The following is a 24,678-nucleotide window of genomic DNA, read 5'->3' as shown; positions in this document are numbered from 1 at the left end:
AAACTTGTTGAATGTTGTTTTGTTTTGTTTTGTTTTTCTAATAAACTCTTACTTTCTCATTTGTTTTCATTTTGTTCATAAACGTTTTCTCATTTATTCTAGACCCAGACTGAAAAATGTGGACAGAAGTACTGCACAACAGCTGGCAGTCACAGTGGGAAACGTCACGGTAATTATCACAGACTTTAAGGAAAAGACTCGCTCCTCTTCCACGTCATCTTCTACAGTGACCTCCAGTGCAGGCTCAGAACAACAAAATCAGAGCAGCTCGGGCTCTGAGAGCACAGACAAGGGCTCGTCCCGCTCCTCCACGCCAAAGGGGGACATGTCAGCAGTCAATGATGAATCTTTCTGAAAGTTGCACATGGAGTTGTGGAAACTATGAATCAGGGTATGAAATTCAAACACTCCACCTGCCCACGCTGCTCACATCCTGGAGAGCCTCTTCTGTGCTTGAACACACTTCCTTGGACATCGACCTCTTACTGATGCAACCAGGATAATTTCTGCTTGCCGTGGGCATCTGGCCACCAAGGAATTTCTCACCCTAATGATTACTCTTGACACTTTTATGTATTCCATTGTTTTATATGATTTTCCTAACAATCATTTATAATTGGATGTGCTCCTGAATCTACTTTTTATAATATCTGCTGTGCACAATTTTCCATGAACGTTACGACTTTTGTTTTGGGATAGGGAGCGGGTGGGGAGGGAAGGGGGCTTTATTTATTGCATTCACAAACTCCATCCTCTCTCAACATATCCTTTTTAAGTTCAGTTCTTCTTCCAGTTATACTGTGTACTATCAGTTTTGATATAAATTATATATAAATATATATATAAATAAATATATATAAAGGGTTATTTGAAACCAATACATGGAAACGCTGGTGCTTGAAACACTGTGAAGTGAAAACAAAATATTGAGCAGTTAGAGATCTGAGACAGTCCCCTTCTGTGAAAGTGCTGAAACTGAAATGGAACTGGTCGTAGGTGAGGAGTGTTCCTGGAGGTTTGAACCTAGACAGGACCCGTTTTCTTGACTTGTTCCTTCCCCATTTCTTCCCTAAGCAATGGCTAAAGTGTACTGAACACAGTTTGGATTTTTATACCTTGGGATGTGAAATCAGAGGATCGCTCCGGGGCAGCTCGTGTTTGCACTGGAGTGACTCGGCTCGGCACTTTGCAGGTTTGTGTCCAACTGGGGCATGAGTGCTCAGAGCCAGGCTGGTGTCAGTACACCTCGATCCACGTGCTTTGGTAACGCGAGCATCCCTGTATCATGCATAGCCAATCCCACAGAAGTTCAGCATTCTTAGGTTTAATGAATTTTGGCTGTTTTTCAAACCTGCATCAATAACTGAGGTAGCTCTAGAACTGGAGTTGTGCTTGGGATTTCAGGCAGCAGTGCTGTGGGGTTGTTTCTCACTGCAGCATATGCTTGGGTGCCATCAGCTCCATGTCCCGTGCTGTGTGATTGCTGTTCAGCACAATTCCAGCTGTACTCCAGAGCAGCTGAGCAGCACCCAGCGGGGATGTTAGGCATGTGGCAGCAGATGCTCCTGGTATCCTGCTGCAGAAGCAGTGAAAAACTTTGGTGCTGGGCACTGCTTGTGACCAGCGCCTCCTTCCTTCGTGCTCTGATGTATTCAGGCTGTCATTTTCCTGGCCTGTTAGTGTTGCTTTACAGTTTACCTTCCATGCATTATCCTGCTAAAACACTAGTCTGAAGAGGTAGAAAAAAAATCTCTTTTGCTTTTTTTTTTTCTTTGTTTAGTGGCCCCAGAGTGCTTTGCAGTCATTTCAGGCACAGAGGCGGTGGCTTTGGTCAACATTGATGAGTAACTTTGGGGTGTGATGAAAGAGTGCCACTTTTTTTTTTCTTGTTTGACAACTCCGTGCCGGCTGTTACATTGTGAATTATTTGCTCAGCAAGAGGCGTTTCTCTTTATGGAGGCAACTGGTGTAACCTTTCCTTTAAGATCGGTGTGGTTGTGAGTAGCAGGTGTAGGTTCCTTTCACACAGCGACAGAAAGCCGTGCGGTGCCACCGCTCCTTCCCAGCCTCTGCCCCAGGTTGCACATGGTGGCAGTGCCTTGGTGGCGGTGTCCCCAGTGCGTTCCTGTGGGCACCCCAGTGTAACTCTGCTGATACCCGCGGTGTTGGCCGTCTTTACCTTTTTAAGCATTTTTAAAGTATTTATTAAAGAACCAAAGGAAAACCGGATGCTTCCTATGAGCATCAAGACAATTTATTATACATAGTTTTAAATACTATGAATTTCTCAATCCACGTTTTAACATTAGTGGGATATTGCAAAGACATTCCTTTTCCAGTTTTTACTATTCCTTTAAGGGTCTCAGGGAGGGTAAACTGGTCAGCCATATTTATTTATTTTACTGAAATGTATTGGAATAATTTTTTAAGAGAGATTTTTTGAAGATGCCCCCGAACTTGTATATTTTGCACTGCTTTATAAACGATCCATTATCGATTAGGCTTGCGCGCATAGTGCCCATGATCCGGCAGTGCGTGCGAGCGCACGGCACGTCCCTCCAGTGGGGCTCTTCCTGGTGCTTCAAGTCAGCCGTGTGCTCCCACTCGTTGTTGAATCTGGGAATTGGTGCAAAAAAAGCATTGTGTGTACCAGGAAATGGCTTCTTTCTCAAACGGATGGACCTGTAGATGAGCTTTAACGCGGTACCCGGCTACTCATCGGCTACTGGTTCAGGAAGCAAAATCTGGTTTTGGGTGTGCCTCCTTGATAAAGCAGCTTACTGTAAATAAGTGGGAAAATGTCTTTGGGACGAGTGACTTGTAATTCTGCATTTGGTAGGAACTGCTAGCAAAGCATCCAGCTCAGCCGGCCTCGTGCCGTGGGTTTGAAGGACAGCATTCACTTCTGCTCTTGGTTTCTGAGCTCAGCACCCCAAGGCACGTGTCCAGAAATGGGATTCTGTTCACACTGCGTCCGTAGGTTTCCTGCTGTTGTTGGGGAGTGTGGCTGACAACCAAGCCAACAAAACACTAGTCTAGAGGAAGGACCGGGCTCTGGGCGTTCAGTGGCACAGAAGCAGGTAAGTAAAGCACAGTGTTACGTTCGCTAAGTTTCAATTTGGCACAGACACACACATACCAACACAGCTTGCCCGACTCACTCAGTTTAACGTAGTTATGCAAAGGAAGAATCCAAAAGCATTTCAGGCAAACAGACTATTTATTTTAATTGGAATACTTGGCTGGTCTCAAATTGGACAGATCTAAAACGTGGCGGTAGCTTCCATGAGTTTATTTCCACTGAGATTTTTCACCTGCCTTACCAAGATCATTCTCAGTCTACTTTTTTAAGCTCTACCATAAACTTAAATTATTGAAAACTTATTAATTGCTGACTATATAATAACCTTTGCTTGTATGTAACCGAATGGTTTTAAGAGCCAACATTTAGAGTATGACAATGGAGCTGAACAGTTTTTAATGCGCAAGCAGTTCTGTTCTTGTGTATGACTTGTAACCTTAATTTACTGTGTAAAGATGGTTACATTATTTCCTTAGCTTTGTTTGTTGGAGACAAATATAGAATGCTTGTTTAAGTATGTCAAAACATAATCTTATCTTGTGGATTTTTATGTTAATGTATTATACGAGCTATATTTTTCATTTGCCCAGAAAGACAGCTTGTATAACGCTTCTGAAAGTTTTTCCGCTCTGTAAAGTCTTTAGAGCTGACAGTCCTGTTAGGTTTGTTTTAATCTTCATGCTAAAGTGTCAATGGTGGTTTTGTGAACTGGTCAGAAATTCACAGGTCTTAAATGTTTTCGAGAAATTTATATTGGACACTGCTCTTTGTCTAGCAAATAAAAGATGTTAATATATTCCTGTTACTGGCATGTGCACGACTGTTATTAGAAGCCACTTTATCATTTTCCTGCTTTAAATAGAAATGTCTATTTATGAATTCTGCTTGTAGTTTTTTCACAAATAAAATAGTAAAATTTACTTCCATCTGCAAGCTCTCTTTTTTGGGAGATGCCACTGTTTGGTAACAGGGAAGCACTTTGTCTTCCCTTCGAGCTGTCACTGGAGCACCCCAGTTCTGCAGAGCCACGACTGTGAATCCGCCATGTTCCTGAGGGTCGGGTTTGGGGTTTGTGGTGGTGGCTGCAGATCTGGGTTCCTCTTCCTGTGACATTTTCCCTGTGCTGTGGCCATGGAAGCGGTGAAGCTCTGTGCAGGAGGTGTTGGCGAGAGCCCCTGGGAGCTCCTCTGGTTGCCGTGTGCTAATGAATTCCCACGAGTGGGATTAATGGAACTTAAACATAATTGAGGGTCTAACTGTATTTTTGGTGCATAGAAGTGCTGTTATTTTGCAAGCATTAGTTTGATCCTCTGCTAGGAAACAGGCTGATGTTCCCTGGCTGGAGGCATTTTGTGACCATTCTAATCCAAATACGAAGTTGAAATATGGGAACCAAGTGATTGGTAAAATGCAAAGTAAGAAATCTTATCCAGAGTTCTTTTTTCTTTTTTTGCTGGGGAATATGAGACAGTTACTAACCTAAGAGCAATCTGGGTATTTTTGTGTGTGCAGGGGGAGGTGTGTGTTACAACCAGAGGTCGCATTAAAAAAACACTGTGCAAACAGACTCCTAAATGCCTTAACCTCAGCTGGAAGCGAGTCAGAGCGGCGGGTGCCAAGAATAAGAAGCAGCAGGAAAGGCGCTGTGCGGTGCGGCTGTGAGCAGCTGGTGATGGTGGGACAGGCAGTGCTGGTACGGCTCGAGCAGCGCGGGTGGCACAGACTGCCTGAGCAGCAGAGCAGTGAGGAGGCGAGCTGAGGGATGCTGTGGGCAGAGGTGGGGAACGCTTGGGCTGACCGTGTCCACGTGTCCAAGACTCACTGTTGTGCCACTTTGCTGCTGGGTGGTGCAGTGAGGCCCCTTTGTTGGCTTTGGGTTTGATGGAAGGAAGTTTTTTCACACACAGGGTGGTGAGGCACTGGAACAGGTTGCCCAAGGAGGCTGTGGATGCCTCATCCCTGGAGGCATTCAAAGCCAGGCTGGATGTGGCTCTGGGCAGCCTGGTCTGCTGGTTGGCGACCTGCACACAGCAGGGGGTTGGAACAAGATGATCATTGTGGTCCTTTTCAACCCAGGCCATTCTATGATTCTATTACACGATTCTGAGTGCTTGGTACTGCAGGGAGCCCTTTTCTAGGCAGGGTTGAGGCCAATGCTGATCCTGCCCACACCTGTCTGATAGAAATGTGCTGGAAGTGCTTGCTGTGCTTTCTCATTGCTTGTTTGTGTCTCTGCAAAGAACAAAGTGTGCACTGAAATCATCAGTAGCACCAAATGGCTGTCATAGAAATCCTGAATCCAAAGCATTACAAGCCATACCTGTGTAATGATCCTGCTTATGGAATAAGATGGAAACTCATGATGGCACAGAGGAATCTATATATAACACTGGTCTTCATACAGTATGAGGCTAGAAAATAATGGTGTTATTCCCTGTGCTGCATGTCTCTATCTAGATATCAAGAGGAAGCTCCCACCACGATTATTGGCTATTTCCACTACCTTGAAAATGTCATGATTTTCTATCACCCGTAGCCATATTCCTTCCTCAACTTCTTCTTTAGCATTTGGAGGTGCAAATGCTCTTCCAACTTGCAGAAGATGACACTCCAGAGCACAGATCACCTCGTCCTTACATCTCCACGTTACATACCAAAAATCTGCAGAGCAGAGGTCTGCCCTGCTCTGCTCTCCCAGCTCAGCCCCGTGTCAGTGCCAGCAGGTGAGTCAGCACCATGCGAGCTGTGTAATGCCAACAGCCTTCACCTCAACACCGTGAAATTCCCAGCGAAATTCCCAGCGTAGCACACACTGATAAGAGCACATCAGGAGCTTTTAGGAAGCATTAATCTGTCACAGCTCCTAGAGCTGGCTGGAGCTGGAGGAGGACTGCCGTGCCTCAGAGCTCTGTGCAAATGGCAGAAGAAACACGCATCTTCCAGACTTGAGAAGCGTGGAAGTCACGTTGCCGTATGGGATGCACGTGGCAAAGGCCGCTTACCTGGGGCTGCTGCTCGTGCTTCAGCCCAGGGTGAGGGTTGGGGAGCCCCAGAGAATGTCCCATTTGTCGCAGCAGGAGGCGGAGATCAGCCCGGCAGCTCTGCTGTGTGTGACCCAGCCATTAAATGGATTTAAAAAAAATAATACAATAAACAGTGGTGCACTTACCTCAGGCAATCCATTAGGAGTGTGATTTAGTGCAGGGAGGGCTATAAAGGCAGTTGGTAAATTCTTTGTGCAGCACAAATAACATTCCTACCAGGGAAAGGGGCCCTCATAACGGGGCAGGGAGGGGCCTCTGGTTTAATGAGGCCATCCAGGAGAAGGTGATATAAAATAACAGAGCAGGAGAATATGGATCTTCTAAATCTCAGGAAGGACTCCATCCCCTGAAGTCATGAGACAGACCTCATTCAGTGCTGCTTTAAAGGCAACCAACTGGTGGTTTGTGTGCTGTGACCTGGAGCTCAGAATCTGGCTCTGTATGATTACAGCTCCTTCTGAGGAGCTCTCTTGCACTGGCTGCTGCTATTTTTATCCTCCTTCATCCTATGGGGCATTTCCAAAGGGGAAGCAGCACAGGAAACAGCAGTGCAGGGAACAGCAGTTCCTAACTCTGCTCCCTGCAATGATCCCTGTGATGAGAAGAAGGGAGTGAGGCACAGCCCTGTGCCAGGCAGAAGCGGCCGGCATCACTCCAACACAGACCATAAATCAGAGCTGCTGTGAGTTATGGTGCCATGGTGCTGCTCGGGTGAGGGGGAGTCTTTAAATCAATCAGACCTCAAATAAATAAATAACAGTGCAGCACACGCTGGGTTGCACGTCTGGTTCCCACTGCAGGCGGTCATTTAACTCTGACACGTGGAGTTTCTCTGCGTTACCTGGGCTGCTGAAATCACGGGAGGGAGAAAGCAAAATTTTTCTGTGCTTTGGTTGTTGTTGCTAAAGAAACCGTTTCATTTGGTTGCCATGTGTGTAGCAAAGCTGGTTCTGTCTGTCTGGATGGCAAGAACTGGAGGAAACAGCTTTGGGAAGGCAAACATGCAGAGTGCTCTGCTGCTTCTCGGCCCCAAGTTCGGGGGTTCTCTTCTCCAGGGGATCTTCTGTCACTCACGCAGGGGATGGGGTGCCTTCCCAAATCTCTACGGCTGAAGGAGCATTGTGCACTGGGATTTAAGCAGCGCTTATGTTGCAACGGTGATGCTCTGCCCTGGTTTGTAAAGGGCAGTGAGCACTGCTGAAGGGAAATGGCTTTGCTGCAAAGTCCCCAGCATAGCATGGCTTCTCTTGGGCAGTTTAAGCCTGCCCAGGCAGGCCTGACAGAATGGCTCTGAGCCCTCTCCTGTGCTGTACCCCACACAGCACACTGAGCTGAGCAGTGGAGCTGTTGTTTTCCCAGCACCTTGCAACAGAGAATAAAATGACTGCACAACTGAGAGTTCAGCTTTAGCTCTGAGCTGCTGCACTGGGAACTTTTCGGCTGAAGTGCCCCTCTTGACCCCAAAGTGATAAAGGCCCATCATCACGTAATGCTGTGTCCCCTGCCTCAGCACAGCTGTGTGACACCCAGGTCTGCTGCTGTGCAATGTCACACTGCACATCCCCCCCATTCTCCAGCACAACCCCATGGGGAACCTCTCAGCACTCTTCCTGCTGTGCCACATCCCTGCCCGCTGCTAGCTAAATCCTGCCTCGCAAATCATTGACCCCATAGGTCATAAATGCTCCTTTACGGTCTGTCAAGACAAACTCAATTCTTTACGTGCACCCTAAGTCAGCACAGTAAAACTTTTATGATGTTTTTAATAACAAGAGCTACTGCACATGAACAGCAACTAATTTTTAAAGCCCCGGTATTTCAGCTGAAACAGGCTTTTCCCTCTCTGTGCTGGAAAAACACTCAAGTCAGCGCGTTCAGAAGGCAACGTCTGAAGCAAACCTCTTTGCCTGAACCCCAGTGCATCTTCAGCCCAAAAGAAGTGGGGGATCCCAGAGGCAGCAGGGTGCCCTCGCCCCAGGCAGATGCAGGATGAGTCCCTGCTGCTGCGAGGCTGCAGCGCTGCGAGAGGCAGCGAGCGCTGCGAATGCTCGGGGGAGCTGCAGGGAGGAACTGTTGCTGTCGATCTGCTAATTAAGATTAATGTGCGAGCTGATAAGGATGACTCCGTGCCAATTGCTGCTACACGCCAAGATCCTGTGAGGCAGCGGCGGGTGCGTTCCTGCTTCCTCGGCAGCTGGAGGCCCCAGCGCTGTGCTGGGGCTCATAGTGGGCTAGGGGGGTGCTGAGGGCTGTCCTGGCAGAGGAAGGGGGTTTAGCTTTTAGGCAGTGTGAAGGCTGTGCTTTGGTTTTGCCCTCTTGTCCCACTAAGCATGGGAAAATGAAGGATGTTAAAAAAGATAGACTTATAGGATGGTGTGTGTATGGTTTCCTGCCCCCTGGCCGGGGCTCTATGGGGGCTGCATGTGCCCATGCAGTGGCACTCCAGCAGTTAGGATTTGCCTTGGCCACGGCTGTTGGTGCATTGGAGAAGCCTCAGCAGTAGCCAAACCCAAGCCTTCTCAACCTCTCTATCTGAAGTCATACTTAGTGCAAATTTACCCCAGTCCCACGTGCAGAATTAGATAACCTTATCGCTGCACCCTGCGCAGATCAGTAACTCTGTGACTGTCGGCTCCTTTCAGCCAGACGGCATCGCCTAGCAACGTCGCGCTGTCTCTTTGGATGCAGCCTAATTCAGTTTCTGGTCATCCATAACAAAACCTCACGGAGGCATCTGGCACACTGTGCCATGGGCATGGGAATGGCTGCAGGTGAGCAGGAGGAGTTAAAGTCTTCATGTGTGAGGCTAAAATGGTGGTTTGTGTGCCACCTGCATAGGACGGAGCTGAGCCTTCAAGGAATGAAGTCTGCAAAAGGGTTTTACCCCAAATTGCTGCTATGTCTGGAGGTGACTTATGGCAGAGGCTGGCATTGGGCTTGGCATTGGAACCTATGTCAATGCAAAGGCTGAGCATGGCCGAGTGGCGGTGCACAGCCTTGGCTCAGGGTGGGTTAAAAAACCTTAATTTTATCATTTAGAATTTGCCTTTGGGATCTGAATACCAGCATTCAGCTGTATTTCCTCTGCAGAGTCCATCCATACAATACAGTAAGTGGGCAGGGTGGTGGTTAGAGGGCATGGCGGTGATGGGCTGAAGATTGGACTTGATGATCTTGGATATCTTTCCCAGCCTTAATGATTCTGACATTCTGTAAGTCTCTTTGAAATAAACGAAGTGCTGATGTTTCTTTAGAAAGGATTTATGGGCAGTAGGGTGTAGCTCCAGATGGTGAAGCACAGATGGAAACCTAAGCGTGAAGCTGGGTGTAGGAAGCAGGGCTGTGGTATGGGTGTGTGCCAGGGCCATACCTGTGCCAGCCCCTCCCTGCTGACCTGCTGCATCCCCACGGTGGGGGAAGTGCTGTCCATGCTGCCACTGTTCTCTTAATGCTGCTGAGCACTGCTGGATCCCCAGGGATGGACTCGTGCTGAAGGCTGTGCAGTGCCATACAGCACTTGGGATGAGGATGTTAACATTTAAATATAAGCAATTTCTGTTTGCATGGGTGAGAGCCCTTTACTGCTGCAGAAACGCTGCCACTTACTCAGTGATTGCTGCTGGGGATGGGAATGTGCTGCAGACTTCCCTCCAGGTCTGCACTTTCCCCACAGTGGTCTGAGCCCTGGGACCAGAGCCAGCGCTGCCATCCTGCCTGCACATTCAGTTCAGAGGCAGTGGATGAGGATTTTTTAGGCTCATCCCAAATTAAGATCTACGACTAAAGCTGCACTATTGGCCTGGAGAAACCCACGCCCTTCCCTCTGCCCAAAGCTCTGCTCCCTCTTGCAGTTCTCCTCCAGGTGGAACTCTCAGCAGTTCTCCTACATAGCTATGCTGGCACAGAGCATGAAGTCTGCATCCTGAACCCCAGTGAGCACCCAGATCCTGCAGCTCAGCCTCCTTGCACCCAGGGAACAACAGGGTGGTTTTGGATCTCACCGTTACAACCTCATGCTCAAGAATTACTACTACTATTATTTCCAAGGAAACAAGGACTCACACTCGTATCTTTTATGTGATTTCTCACATCCGGAGGTTTGCACGTGACTTTGCTGCCTATTTTTAGCTCCTCAAACATCCCTGCTAGGATGAAAGCTTTAAAGAAAACCCACCCTCAAACTGATGAAACACGCATTTGTTTCAGTGCCGTGTTACTGAGTGCAGCCCCACATCTCTGAACAAATGATGGGCTGCTCTGTTTGCTGTCACAGCCTCCAGGCCCCCAGTTTGGGAGGTATACTTCAATCTTGCAAGAAAAGTGTCCCACACTGCCTTTGGACACATTATCCTCCCTCCGCCTTTATTCACGTCTGCATTTGCTTTTAGGGAGCAAACCACAGTGCCATGAGATGGGACCAACCCAAATGACTTCCAGCTGCAGGAACAGCCCAGCTGTGAGTGGTTAGAGCTGATCACTGCCTGGCTGGGATGGCTGCTAAGAGAGCCCACACTAAATCTCTGCAGATCACTGGCTGCGTGCAGCAGGTGGGTGATGGTGGGAGAGAAACCCCATGAGCCCAGAGCCACCACAGAGCCTGGAGTGCTGCAGGGTATGCCTTCACCTTCCTGATTCTGGGAGAGGAACAGCAAATCCTAGTGGTGCTGACAGCCCTAATCTGAGGGAGAGTGACTGTCCTGGTTGGAGGTGACAGTGTGTTGGGCAGAGAGCTGGGGCTGAGCAGGGCTGGCAGCTGTCTGCCTTCAGCATCTCGTTAGCAGCACTGTTATTAAACGTTCTTGGGGGCAGGTCCCTGCTGAATGCTGCTCTGCTGTGTTCCCTTCTGCTCAGGCAGTCAGTGAAAACCCTCTATCTGCTCAGCTGCTATCACTGTGGAGTGCCCCCCATCTTGAGTTCCTGTCCAGGGAAGGGACAGCTCTGTTCATCTGAGCACTGTGCATGGATTTACCTTTTCACGCTTCGGTTACAGAGCTTGGAGACCCCGCAGCCCCTGGCCATGTGCTCCCGAGGTGTGGGCTAATTGAGACATGACAGCATGGAGCAGCAAATGGTGCTTGCAGAACAGCTTCAGGACCGTGTCAGAGCCAAGTGGGGCTGTAAGGCTTCACCACACAGCTGTGGCAATGGCTGCTGCCCTCATCCTCTGGGGTGTGAGCACACAGATAGCTACTGCGGTGGTGCCTGCCTGATGCTGAGATCCTGTGGCTGCAGGATGGCATCTCCTGGGGCTGGGCACGGTGGTGTCTTGCATTACACCTCCTGCCGGCTCTAATCTGGGTGGGCTGGCCCAGCCTCTGATTATGTGTTACACTGAGAAAAGCAGATCTAAGCAGCAAAATAGCATGGAAATGACACGTGTGACTGATGTTCTAACCCTTCACCTTCTTATTTGACCCCTTTCCAGCTGCGACCCACAGAGAGGAGGTCAGTGAGGCTGAAATCCTCTGCACAGCTGTGTGCAACAAGCAGCAAAGAGTTGCACTCCTTACCTCCACTATCCATACTGCTGAGAAGCAGCCTGGGGTTGCCTCCTCCTTGCAGCTCTTTCTGGCTGTGCCCAGAATGGGGTTGATTAGGGCTGGGTGCTGTGGGGGTGCACCCTGTGTGCCTCCCGCAGCGCTGTGGGCAGGGCAGGAGCTCAGGATGCTGATGAGAACCCGGGGAACTCTTTGTGATCTGAGCATTTAATTCCATTACTCGCAGGCTCTGAATAGCTGGTTTAAACACCCTTGACCTTCTGCTGCAGAGCAGATCAAAGCCGATCTCTCTGCAGTGATACGCTTTATCTGATTCAAAAGGGAAGCATCCAATGAAGGGCTTGTTTTGAAAACACTCTTTCACGTGGTGCCCTATTAAATTGTTGACATGTTGCCCTCTGGCTATTTGGCATTAGTTACACTCCAAAGCTATCTGCGGCATTAATCTAATTTTGCCTTTCCTCATCTTTGCTCCTTGATCTCCATATTATGCCACTTAACAAATCTGCTCGGGGCCAAAATCACTTCAAGACGGAGCTCAATAAGTGGTGGGGGACTGCGGGCAGCATGGGACACATGAGCTGCAGGGTGCAGAACAGCACAGCAGGACAGGGATCTGTTCAGCTGATCCTCTGATGCTGTTGGGTTTGGGTTGGTGGCAATGCTGCTCTCCTTTCCCACTTGTGATGGCTGTGGTCTTTTCCCTGTGCTCTAAGAGTGCTGGGGGTGCTCTGCCCTGTGAGCTGCAGACTCTGGGGTGCAGTTGTGTGCACAGATGCAGGGTCAGGAGCAGTTTGGGAGCAGTGGCTGTTGCGGTTTTCAGAGCACACTCTTGCTCTGGATGTGCTCCACACACTGGATCTCAGTGGATGCTCTCACTTTGTTGGCTTTCAGTTGTGTGCAGTTGTGTCCATATTAGAACCAGGTGAAAAAAAGTGCTCACAAAGCTCTCAGTGGGAAAAAAAAACAAAGGCTTGATTTAAAAAGTGTTTCATTTTGAAAAGGGGAAGAAAGCCTAAACAATCTGTGTTGTTAATACTTGCCATTCGCTATCTTTTTAATGCAATACCATTTCACCAAAGCTGAGGCTTTCAGCAGCAACGCGGGGCTCCAGGGAAGCAGCTTTCATCAGAAGTGCACAGAAAAGCTCTGCAGAAGTGGATCAGAGGTTTACAAGATGGAAACGACACTTTTCATGGAGACTTTTCCAAGTTTGTGGCCCTTTCTGGTGGGACTGTAGAGGGTTCGCTTTGTGCCGGTCCCTGTGGAGCATGCAGTGACGATGTCACCGTTGGCTAAATATGTATCTGTGCAATGTTGGCTGCAAAAATGGATGAAACAAATGAGGAAAGGTACAGCAAAGGCCAGTGCTCCTTGAGGTTGGTGCTCTCATCTGTGCTTTGTAATTCTGAGCTGGGAGAGGAGTGGTAATCCACCTCTATTGCATGTAAACAGTGTCATTTACTGTAGGGTCTGGATTTACAAGGGTTTATGAGACCTGAAAGCCATAGATAAGCATTTAGTAGGACTTACTGAAAAGCCATAAATGAGACTTCCAACAGGAGTTGGGTACCTTCTGCAAGTCTCACTAACTTTATACCTACACTTCTGGGGGTGTAAATACCTTCTAAAATCTAACAGACCCTCCCCTCTTACCATATAAATCAAAGCAGGGCAGCCTGAAGGATAGCAAAACCATTTTCTAAGTGGGGAATCTGGACCCTATCAATAAGGTCACCATTCTGCAAATAGTTTTAGCATAAGAGCATAAGAAAAGTTGTTTTCCTACACATGGAGAGCAAATTGTATGTTGTAAGCAGGTGAAGCTGCAGCAAGGCTACAGATGGGCAGGATTTTGAAACTCCTATGGCTTCTTGCTAAAGAGGCTACCCTCCTGCATGTATCCATGCAAGCAATTTGTTCTGTCATCCAAATGGCAAAATGTGCTCTGTGTTTTCTGGGGCCTCCACACAGCTGAGATCCCAGAGCACAGCACTGGGAGCCCTTGCTCTTCCTCATCTGGAGATGCCAAACGTCAGGAGGTCGATGTGAGCAGGTTCCTGTGTGACCCTGCCTTCCTGAAGGGAAAGAACAACACCAGGCTGTGTTCTGCTTTTGAAAAATTCTTCTGATGTGAAGGGGGAAAAATAGTGCTGCAGGGACAAGGATTGAGCTCAGTTCCAAAACTAACAGACAAACAAAAAACCCCAAATAACAGAAGGCCCAGAAGCCATCGATCAAAAGGAGCCAGATCCCCAAGTGGCTGTTCAGTGGGGCAGTCTCCAGCTCCCCAGGTCTCCGTGTACAGCTGAGTGCCAGAAGCGAAGAGATGCATGTGAGGATGATTCTCGCACTGCAGGATCTGGTAATGGTCCCTGGGGCTGTGGTCCCTTGCTGCACAAGTGAAGTGCTGGTGCAGCAATGTCTGAACACTGCTGGCCCTAAGTCTGGTGATTTCTATCCCTAGGGGCTGCGGGGTGCAGGTCCTGCAGCAGGAGCAGAGCAGAGCTCAGGCCATCACTGTGCTGTGCGAGCTGCAGGGCTGCTGGGAAAGACAACAAGAGGGATTGTGCTGGAGTGCCTGGCTGATGTGGAAGTAAATCTTAGGAGGCGACGCAGAGTGCAGCTCCTTACATCAAGCTTTAAGACTAATTGATCGCTTTCCCCAGGCACACAAACCTGTCTTTATTTTGAGCCCGAAAGGAAAAGTTCTCTCAAAGTCACCAGAGACAAATAATCCTTCAGGAGTCACTGCTGACAAGGAATTATATTTTCAGTCATTTTTCAGTTGTGTGCGTCTCCATCCCGTCACATTAGTTTGCTAACACTTCCCATGTAACAATGAGACAAACAGAGCATTGTGCTGGTCCAAGCCAAACATTCATCTCTGCTTGGCGCTGGTTCAACGGGCCTGTCAAAACTCCTTGTGCACTGGCCAGAGCTCATTAACAGTGGTTGGATGCATATTTAGCATGGAAAAGAGCTTTACCGAGGGCTCTTAGTAATCCAGGGCTGAGCAGAGAGGAGGGTGGTGGGAAGCAGAGAGGGGACACGTTCTTTGCAAAGTTGAAATGAAGGGAAAAAGTACGTATCTGTGGAGCAAACATATTTCAAAGCAATGCTTTGTGCAGAAGAGAAGCGAGTTGCAAAATCCCTGGGCCCAACGCCAGCCTTAAATCTGTCTCAGAAGAGGCTCTGATGTTATCGCTCCTCAACGTGCATTCACTTAGAGCTGCTCTCACTGGGATGGGAGAAGATCTGCTGACTGCAGCCTTCCTCCCCAGCCAACCTGTGGGGGCTGAGAGTGGTTTGGCCACAGGCAACTCCACTGAAGTCAGTGGAAGGATCTGATGGTGGGGTCTCACACCCCTGGGCGCTGTGTGGAGCTAGCTTAGCCCTCAGCAATCTCAGAGGCCTGTTGGGGCTGGTGAGCATTTCAACAGGAGGGAGAGGGAACTAATTACACAGCCTGGGTGTTTGCGTTGAGCCGGTGTCAAGAAAGAACAATCAGGGTGTGAATGACACTTTCCAACTTGTCCGAGGTGTTCTCGTTGCTTTCTGCACATCTTTGCAGCAGAATCCTCCATCTGCAGGAGTGTTGCTGATTTTCAAAGACATGTTGATATATTAAGGGAATCGACCCCCAGAAATGCCCACATGAAATAGAGAAAAGAAATTCTTTCCTATTTCATGTATCCATACTCAGGTACCCATGTCCCAGTTTGTCTAAGAGCACCTATTACTAAATTCCTGTGTGTGGGGATGGGTTGATGGTTGGACAAGGTGTCTTTTCCAACTTTAATGATTCTACAACCTCCTAAAGCTCTCACTACAGTTCCAGTAAGTATTCACTCTTGAAAAGGAACAACAGACCCTATGTGCTGCAGGAGAAAGGGAGGAAAAAAGAGAAAACCTGTTGGTATTGAAGAAAGCTTTTAATTCCTTTGCAGAGAGATGATTCAGTGTGAGGGCAAATAATGAAGATGCTGGAATTGAGAAGATCATTAAAAAAAAAATGATGAAAGAAGTTATTCATGGACTAATTGCCAGAATGCTTGAAGCAAATGCTAACAGTTAACTGATTGAGTATCTCAAGGTGTGGCTCATTTAAACCTAGCGTCTCTTATTGCTTATTCAGTTAACACTTGTATGCTTGCTTGCAAACAACTGCAGTGCTCATTCTGCTTTTTTCCTTCCTTCTACCTTGCTGTGCTCTGCGAGATCTTGAATGTTCCTAGTCTGATATCTCATAGTGACGTCCATTCTGATCCATGCAAGTTGTTCTGGGCCCCCAGCAGCGTTCTCTGTGCCAGGATCTGCCTTTTGGAGGTGAGCTGTGCAGTTCTGTTTGTGTTCCTTCAGGTGATGAGGGAAAATGCAGCGCAAGGCTCAGATCTCTGCTGCACCCTTATCCCAAACCACTGCTGAGAGGAGGAAATGGGGGAGATGGGCAGTAAGAACAATGCGAAAATAGAACTTCAATTTTAAATATATTTTATTATTTTAGCTGGGGGAAAACAAGTCTAAAGCATGCCAAAAGGGAGGGTTCCAATCACCGTAAGCTAACTGTTGCATATCCTGTGTATCTTTATGACATGAACCTGAATGTGTTTCACCAAGAACCCCTGGCTTTAATATCAATTTGCTTGTAAAGACACATTCCATAAGGAATGAACAGTGTGAGCAGGGTGGGTCTGGCTAGGGGGGAAAGGCTGCTTTTGCACCACTGAATGTCCCCAACTTGCAGCACAGCTGCTGGCCCTGCATGAGATGGACCCTCCCACCTCCAGCATGCATTGTGCATAACTTTGTGCAGGTGGGATCTTGCTTCCAGCCCTCTGCCTATAGGAATGCATTGGATGGCTCGATTCAGTGTTTCGATGCCATGTTCTTCCTATTCCAAATCGCTGTGCAGCATCAGCAGGTGACCCAGCTGTTGTTCCAAGGGAGGAGAAAGCTGGTGATGGTGGGGACCACAGTGGGCGTTCACAGAGCGAGATGTAATACAATGCAGGAGTAAAACTTCACCTCAGGCAGTAAGGTTTGTGTTGGGCAAAGGGAATAGCAATAAAGACTTTTAGGAGTTACTGTGAAATGTAAGAGTTCCTTAAAATCAATTACCTTGTCCTTCAGAGAGACTTACTTGATTTTATTTTTTTAATAATGCAATAATCAATAATAGATTAAATCTCCATTCCCTTACAGATCCTCTTGCCTGGGAACAACAGAACAAAGGTCTCCCGAGGTCCATTAGGAAAAGCAATCTGAACACCAACCTGGATGGTGTATGTCTTAATCCAGAGCAGGCACGTGCACGCAGTGACCCTTTCCCTCTCACAGGCTGCATGATTGAAGAAGCCCATTCCTTCAGGATCAGGCCACAACCTGTTGCAAACAGCCCTCTGCAGTCCCTGCCTCCAGGAGCATTCAGCAACCCATTTGTTACCCTCTGGTTTGTGGCCACCGCTCATTGAACTGAGAGCTGAGGGATGCGGTAGGATGAGTTGCAGCCAAAGGTGGGGGGCGAGTCCAAAGCAAGCAGAGCTGTGGCCATAGGGCTGCTGCATTGCTGCTTTCCTCCCTGTCCCACTGCACACACAGGATGCTCAGGGTCAATGGAGGCTTTCCTGGGGCAGTGGCTGCAGGCATCTAACAGCATGCCTACTGCTATGGAACGAGAATGTTTTGCTCTTGTGTGCTGTCCAAGCTGCATCTCTCTAGAGCATTAAGATTAGCTTGGAAAGAAAGGTTTGGAAGGAAAATTGAGGTGTAAAATTGCTTACTTGGTGAGCTCAGGGAGGAGGGAGCTTATCTGCAGACCTTGGGATTCTGGCACACGATGATGCTAAAGTACCTGCATGTGATGTTTCCTCTGTTGACATCTTAAAAACGCGAAGCAAGCAGAGGCTGGGATGCAGATAAGCGTGGGGCTGATGAATGCTCACAGAGGGAAGCTTAGCTGGAAACCATATGGGCAGTAAAAAGGCAGTTGTGTACCATGGTCCCTGGTAAGTGGGGCTTTGCTGCTCCAGCCACAGAGCAGGGCAGTACAGCCTGGCTGTACCAGAGCAGCTTGGTCAGAGCTCCCTGGCTTGGCCTCACATCCATGCTGGGTGTTCACAATATGTCTCAGCAATGGTGTAAGATGGGAGCAATGCTGCTCCAGCCCTGCCCTGTGCAGATCCCAGATGCCACTCAGGACACTGGGGAAGGCATAGCACTGAGAGCATCACTGCCGATCTCCGGGATGCAAAGGTTGACACATTGCATTAACTGCAGAATGTTTTATTAATCACCAGAGTAAACGAATACATAAAGCCTCCAGAGCTCACTGGCAGGAAGGCAAGTCCTGCTGCCCCAAGGCTGTAATAATTTATGCTCTTCTCTTTTAATGCAGTGTCTTTTCCTGTGACCCCACAAGATTTAATGCCCTTTGGAAAGGGTGCGTGTTAGTAGGCTGCAGGCACTGCTGTCAGAGCACCTCATGCCAGGGTCACTGCAATGTGCATTGCTCAAGCAGCACTCCAGGTTAATGTCCCTTTTGGGTTTTGCTGCTGACCTGAATGGAGCCAGGAGTTCATCTCTGACTGCACAGTAGCCAAACCAGACCTCTTGTCTATGCATCTCCTTGTAAATCCTTTCTGGAAATAGGAGAATAGGTGCAACTTTCAGGTCCTCCCTCAGCAGGACTGGGATCCTCCTTTGGGCTCCATCACTGTGGTGCTGAGGGTGGGCTCCCAGGGCTGCTCTTGCAGCAGACATGCCTCTCTTGGAGCTGATGAAGGTTTTCCCTGTTGGGAGCCCCTCGGCCAACTGGTGGGCCTCTCACCAGAAATTTGGGCAGAACCGTCTTTGATGGCCTCCTGCTGCTCTTTTCTTTCCACATTCCATCCCACCGCTCCTCCCACCCCCGTTTCTTTTCTTTAAAAGCTTTATTGCAAAGCAGTAGGTTGTTTCCTACCTCTGTGCCTCTCCCTTCTCAGACTCCACTCCTTAGCACTTTTTTTTTTTTTACTTCTGCTTTTAGATCGACCCAAATGACACTCACTGTTCTCAGCTTACAAAATAATCAAATGGTTACAGAAGTACAGAAATGCTCTGGTTTTGGGTTCTGTTGCTGTCCAGCAGGGAGGGTGATGGGAGGTGGGGAGGGGGAGATGCTTTTCTTTCTTCTGCCCCTTTTCAAGGAGTGAAGCCATGCAGTGTGATAACGACAGGGTGACCAAACTCAAAGGTATGGCAGTGGGGATGGCTGGTGTCTGTGCATTAGGGACCCCCACAGACCATCTGGAGCTGAGTGACATCTCCCCACTGGGTGTCCTGCTTACCATGGTGATCCATGAGCTGTGTGCAAGGAAGAGCCTTGCTGTAACAGGGCTGTGCGTTGATTTGACTCATAGAATCATCAAGGTAGGAAAAGACTACTAAGATCATCAAATCCAACTGTCAGCCTATCCCTACCATGCCCCAGCTGTCAATCCATTCCCACTATGCCACATCCCTCGGTGCCACATCTACCCTTTTCAGGAATATCTCCAAGGATGGTGACTCCAACCCTTCCCTGGGCAAATTTGGGTGCAATGAATGGGCCAATGGAGTAAAAAATGTGAGTGAGCCTCTGCTGCAGTACAAAGCAGTTACCTGAGGTGCAGAACATAAAGCAGTAAGATATTCACTTGCTTCTTCTCTGAGCAGTGAGGGCCATTAAAAATAATTGCTCCTTTCACAAAAGCCAGACGAATAAGAAAACTGGTTTCTAAAATTCAGATATGAAGGACTAACGAGGAGAGGTTAACTGGAGTAGGCCACAGCAGCATAGTTTTGGGGCAGTCCTTCGCACGGCATCACTGTCATCTTCAGGGCAAAGATCACCTGAGGTTGGTCTTGCTCAAGCCTCATCATATGTCAGCACTGCAGGCCTGCAAAACCAGGAGGGGAGAATGAAGACAAGCAACACAGTCTCCCCTTATGTAGCAAACTGGAGGCACCATTGCTATCCTGTCCTGGGTGATGTCCCAGCTGTAGATGCAGGAGCAGCGCTCTGGCTGCAGCCGTGCAGCTGCTGATTTTTCTTCCTGGGCTTTCATGCTAACTCTGTTCCCATTGGTACCCTGACGCAGTTTTCTCTATCAGCCCAAGGTGCAGTGCAAACGCACGCAGCGGGAGATGCGGCCCTCGTGGGAAATCTGTGCTGGCTTCAGATAGACCTTAATTTATTTGATAAAGGCAAAACTGTAAACAACCTAATCTCCCCCTTGGGCCTCGCAATCCTTCCTAATTATTAGCACCAGAAGGAAGCTGAGCTAGATGCCTGCTCCACCAAGCTCGGGGGATTGCATCCCTTCCAGGTCTCGCTTGAATGTTTTCTGGTAGCATGCCTGGGTCTGTGCTGGCAATCAGGAACAAATCCCTGCTCTTCGCTGTGTGTGCCTAATTCTCTGTGCCTGTGAGCAGCACCAGCTCCTTGTGGCACTTTGTGGATGGGTGTCCTGGGACCAGGATTTTTGGTTCATCTCAGGAAAAGTGAAGGATGCAAAGAAGATGTGCTGAGAAGCTTTCTTTTTTTTTTTTTTTCCCTCTTATTCCTTTTGTTCATACCTCCCAGGTAAAGTCTTCTTTTTGCCCTGGCTTCTTTTTATCTCAGAGGCTTTAATATTCACAACTTAAAAAGGGGAAGTGCATGGAAGAGGTAAATCTCCGAAGTCTGAGACTACAGAGCTACTGAACAAGACAGAGCTGTGTGAAGGTAATTGCAGGGGGACAAAGGAAACCAATCCTCATCGTAGGACACAGCTATTGAGCTGCTATGGACTTTCCAAATCTGCTCTGCATTTGAGTTTCACATAGCAAAGACATTTTTAAAGGTGCCTGTGTTAAATTACAGGGTCTTGAGCAAATGCATTGCTGAGATAGAGACAATCTTATGCCATTCCTGTGCAAAATGCTCCTTCCTCATCCAGTGCTTGTGTGAATGGTTTCCTTCTGTCCTTTCCTCTCCGCTGCATGAATGACTTTCTGCTCTTTTATCTCCTTTTTCTCATATGTGCCTTCACTGCTTCCCTTGGGCCTGCTTTAGTTTTCTTCTTAAATAATATTTTTCTGTTTTAATGTCTGCAAATCCACGGCTGAAAATGCAGAGGATGATGAAGCTGAGGAAACTGGGGTGTTTTTAAGCAGGCTGAAGGACAGCAATGATAGGCACCAGCACCAAGCCTGGTTTGGGCATATGGAGGCAGCTTGCTGGAACCAGAAGTTCTCATAAGCCAAGGGAAAGATTCCCATCAGACTCAATGGGCTTTTGTCTTTTACCTGTCATGGATAGGCTCCAATTTTCTGTGTGAAAACAGAGCCCAGACCCCACTGGTATGAAGGTTAAATCTTTCAGATCGACGAAAGTTTCTCCTGAAGCACCATGGTCCCATCACCCGCATGCCAGGGCAAGTTTAGGGTGACATCTGTCCCAGCCCAAAGGGCTCAGACTGCAGAACCCCTACAGAGTGTGCAGGTATTTCATGAAGCAGCACCCATCCTGCGCCCATCCCAGCTGCTCCCTGCTGGGACCATGCTTGCCTTGGGCTGTGGGCTGCTGGAAGTTGAGCGTTTCCAATATGCAACTCATTTCAGTGCTTTTCCAGAGGCTGCTGGAATGCAAGACACTTCCAGAGTATTTTAATAAATATAAAAACTTAAAACAAGTGCAGACATGCTGGCTCTTGCCAATTCTCCTTCCTTTCTCAATCAGGGCCCGTGTTGTATTTTTTTTTTTTCTTGGAGTATCAAGAAAGAGCAAAGCAAAGGAAATGACAATGAGAGGGGGGAGAAAGCTCTGCTACCCCTAATTCACAGCAAACCTGTGTGCATAGCTTGCACCATGCTGTTCTGCCCTGCTGCAAGCACCTGATGGGAGGCATCTCCCTGTGCCTGGTAAAGCAACCTGACATTGGTGGGACACAGTCTGTTACCCCACTTGGCACCCCGCTGCTGACTGTGGGGTTTGGGGCTTCTGGGCACTGGCTGTGGGCTCACTCCCCTGGAGGAGAGCCGAGGCAGCGGTACCATCCCTGAGCCAGAAGTTAATCCGACTCCACGCGACCAGAACCTTATGCTTCACAGCCACAGAAATTAGCTTTTCCTCCCTCATTTCAAAGCTAATCCTGCCCAGAGCTGCTTCGGCACAGTCTCGCCTCCCTGGTATCTGAAGGCACGGAGCCGCAGCCGCGCTGACATTTCTGGCTGCAAATGCTGCCCTCTGCACACACACTTGATGCTGATACAAGGTCTCTTGGCTGCCTGTGCTCAGCCCCATCTGTCGCAGTGGCACTGTGCCCGCCAGCAAGATGCTATGCTATATTTACTGGAGCAGAGGTGCCAAGCAGACCAGATGTTTTCAGCAGGAAAGTGAAGCAGGGAGGCAGGGGCACTTCTAAAAGCACTAGCCCTCTTGGCAGTGCTGCAAGGCAGCAGCACGGGGAAATGAAGCCATGTCACCCATCTATCAGCACATGGGCAGCCAGCATTCCGCAGCTGAAGGCGGGAGAGCTCCATCCTCAGCACTCCAGGTCAGCTGTGCTGGTACTGAGACGAAGAGCAGAAGATGGTGCTCGCGGTTGGGTTTTGCAGCCATGAGCATTGCATGCTCAGCCATTATATCTGAGGAGAGACAGTGAATAAGGTGATGTTTCCCCTTGCACCTGAGCAGGAATTTCAGGACCTATGGCACTCCCTTGTCCCCCTAGCAGTGCACAGGGCGTGGGATCACTGGATACAGCACCAGGATGGGAAGCACTGTGTGGCTCTGGTGGCACCTGCAGCACTGGGGAAAGCTGTTCCTCCTCTGCTTATCTGGGGCAGCTTAATGTTTTTCAGGCAAGGACTGGAAAAATAAAAGGCATCGGTAACAGTGATGAGGGTTGTGGATAACAATTCATTGATATATGTTCACACCAGCTACAACGAAACCAACCCAGGATTACAGGCTGCTCAAATCCAGGAATGAAGGATGTTTGAAGTGCCTCACTGTTAGCAAAGCCCCCAGAGTGTTTTCTTGATATCCTTGTCAGGGAAATGTTGAGGTTGGAGATATTCACCCCACAGTTACCTTGGCTCTGCCATCAGCTGTGGATGTGCGTGGAAGCTGTGTGCCTCGAGATCTCCTGGTGCTGAGCAGAGAATGAGGCAAACCCACAGAGCAGCTCACATGTGGATGCTCAGCGCTGACAACACTGCTCTGCCCGAGAAGAGATGTGGTTCTCCAGGGTTACAGAGAAAAAAGCATGGGAAAAAAACAAAAAGTTTGAGCAATTCTTGCAGAAATCTGGCACTTCTAAATTTATTGTTCTGATTGACTTGAAAACTGCACTGCATCTGTGTTATTCCAATCAAGCAGCTCAGTGCTTCTGTGGTGTCGCAGTGAGCATCTTGTCATGAAGTTGAGCTCTGGAAAATAGTTTTGAAGCTCCCGGGACCACGACCTGTGTTTTATTGCTGTTGGCTGATGCTGTTTGTGGAAGTTGGAGCGGCGAGCTGATAATTTGCCAATCATCACCAAACAAGAACTGCTCAGCTTTCCTCGTTGGTGTCCCATGGGAGATCTCTGCTGCTTGAGATGCTCCACGAAACACAGCAAAGCTTTCTAAATTTATGGGGGATTGGGATGGACCCGGGATGTGAACGCTGCTGGCTCCCAGACAGACAGAGCTCTCTAGTTTTTGTTTTTTAAGTGTGGAAAATGGAGCTCGTGGCTGTCAGGGTTAGCCCATCCCGTGACTTATGAAGCAAATGCTGGGCCAAGCTCAGAGCTCGAAGTGTTTGTTTGTTTTTAGCAGAGCTGGCCAGAACACAGCAGCACTGTGATACTACCAGAGGGAAGCCTTAGGTTTTCTCACCTTTAGTTCTGAAAGCCTGGGAGGCACATGGCCCTCTGGTCCAGGCAGCCCACAGCTGCAGATGCAGTGGTGATGCCATGGGTGAGACTGAGCCCTCAGCTCAGAGGCCATCACTGGCAGCTCGGGGAAATCCTCACCAGAAGCACCGCTCCTGTGCGCTGTTGTGTTCCCCCCAAAATCCCCGGTTTCAGGAGATAAAAGCATCACCCACGCGTGACTCATCTTGTTAGGTGCGTTTTCCCTCCTCTTTCGAACTCATCCTGGAGCTGTGTGTGCTGTTGTGAACAGAAAGCAGCAGGACGGAGGGGGCTTTTGGGGGAAGGAAGGGTGAGAAATATTTGTGGTGAGTGAGTGCCAATGGGCATCGGTGCTTGGGAGCATACAGCCTGCTCTCTGCAAGGCACTGAAGAACGACTGGTGAGGGGAGAACTTGGGTGCATGGGGAGGGATGAGGAAGGCTCTGACCTGCTCCAAACAGATGGGGAAAGTCCCCCTGAGTCTCATTCCCCTGTGGGAAGGCTGGGAGTGAGAGAGGCTCCTCTTTGCCTCACCGCTGGGAACCAGGTATAGCCACTCGAGGTGAATTTAACAAGATTAAAGCTCCCTGTTTGCTCTCCCTTGCTCTCTTCCAGCCCCAATTAACTCCTGCTTAAGCTCCCTGTTCCCAGCCACCGACCCCAGCAGGGGCTGTGTGATGCCCTGAAATGGGGCACGGTGGCACTCGAGCATCAACCATCTGCTCCATTGCTTCTTGCTGTGTCTGCCTTGAGCTCTGGATGCTCTAGAAGAGGAGCAGTGTCCTCAGTTCAGTGGCAAATGGGGGAGATGGTGATGGAAGAGAAATCCATCAGTTGCATCCCTGCACCACTCCCCATCTCCATCTCCATCTTTGCTCATCCTCCCATGTTCAGGACGTCCCGCACTCTGCTGGCAAAGCAGCCACCTTTGAAAGGTATTTTTAACATCACCTTCTGAAAATGTCGAGGCTGAAACCTCCTGGCAGACAGAGAGCTATTCTTCTCTCTGATGAAGAAACTATTTCCTCATACATCTGGTTCATATTTTTCTTTAGGTTTCTGCCAGAAACAATTCCGAAAACAAAACGCAGAGCAGAGTGAATGTATACATTCCTGAAGGATTCCTTCACCGCTCCTCTCTGACCCAAACTA

The 24,678-nt window shown here is 48.7% G+C and overlaps 1 protein-coding gene across 1 annotated transcript in view; it reads left to right on the top strand.

Annotated features, from left to right (window-relative positions):
* Window positions 1-4,002, top strand: part of LOC122185323 (RING1 and YY1 binding protein) — a 34,298-nt gene extending 30,296 nt beyond the window's left edge. Inside the window, exon 5 of the mRNA XM_042880995.1 lies at window positions 103-4,002. Within this exon, the coding sequence (XP_042736929.1) occupies window positions 103-355 (253 nt within the window). The 3' untranslated portion in view covers window positions 356-4,002. The remainder of the gene's footprint in view (window positions 1-102) is intronic.
* Window positions 4,003-24,678: the final 20,676 nt, after the last annotated feature.

This window comes from Lagopus leucura, unplaced genomic scaffold (assembly GCF_019238085.1).
Source record: "Lagopus leucura isolate 7727_CA_CO unplaced genomic scaffold, USGS_WTPT01 Super-Scaffold_100028, whole genome shotgun sequence".
NCBI classification, from domain to species: Eukaryota; Metazoa; Chordata; class Aves; order Galliformes; family Phasianidae; genus Lagopus; species Lagopus leucura.
Note: the sequence above shows the minus strand (reverse complement) of the source record. Positions and strands in the feature narration are given on the sequence as shown.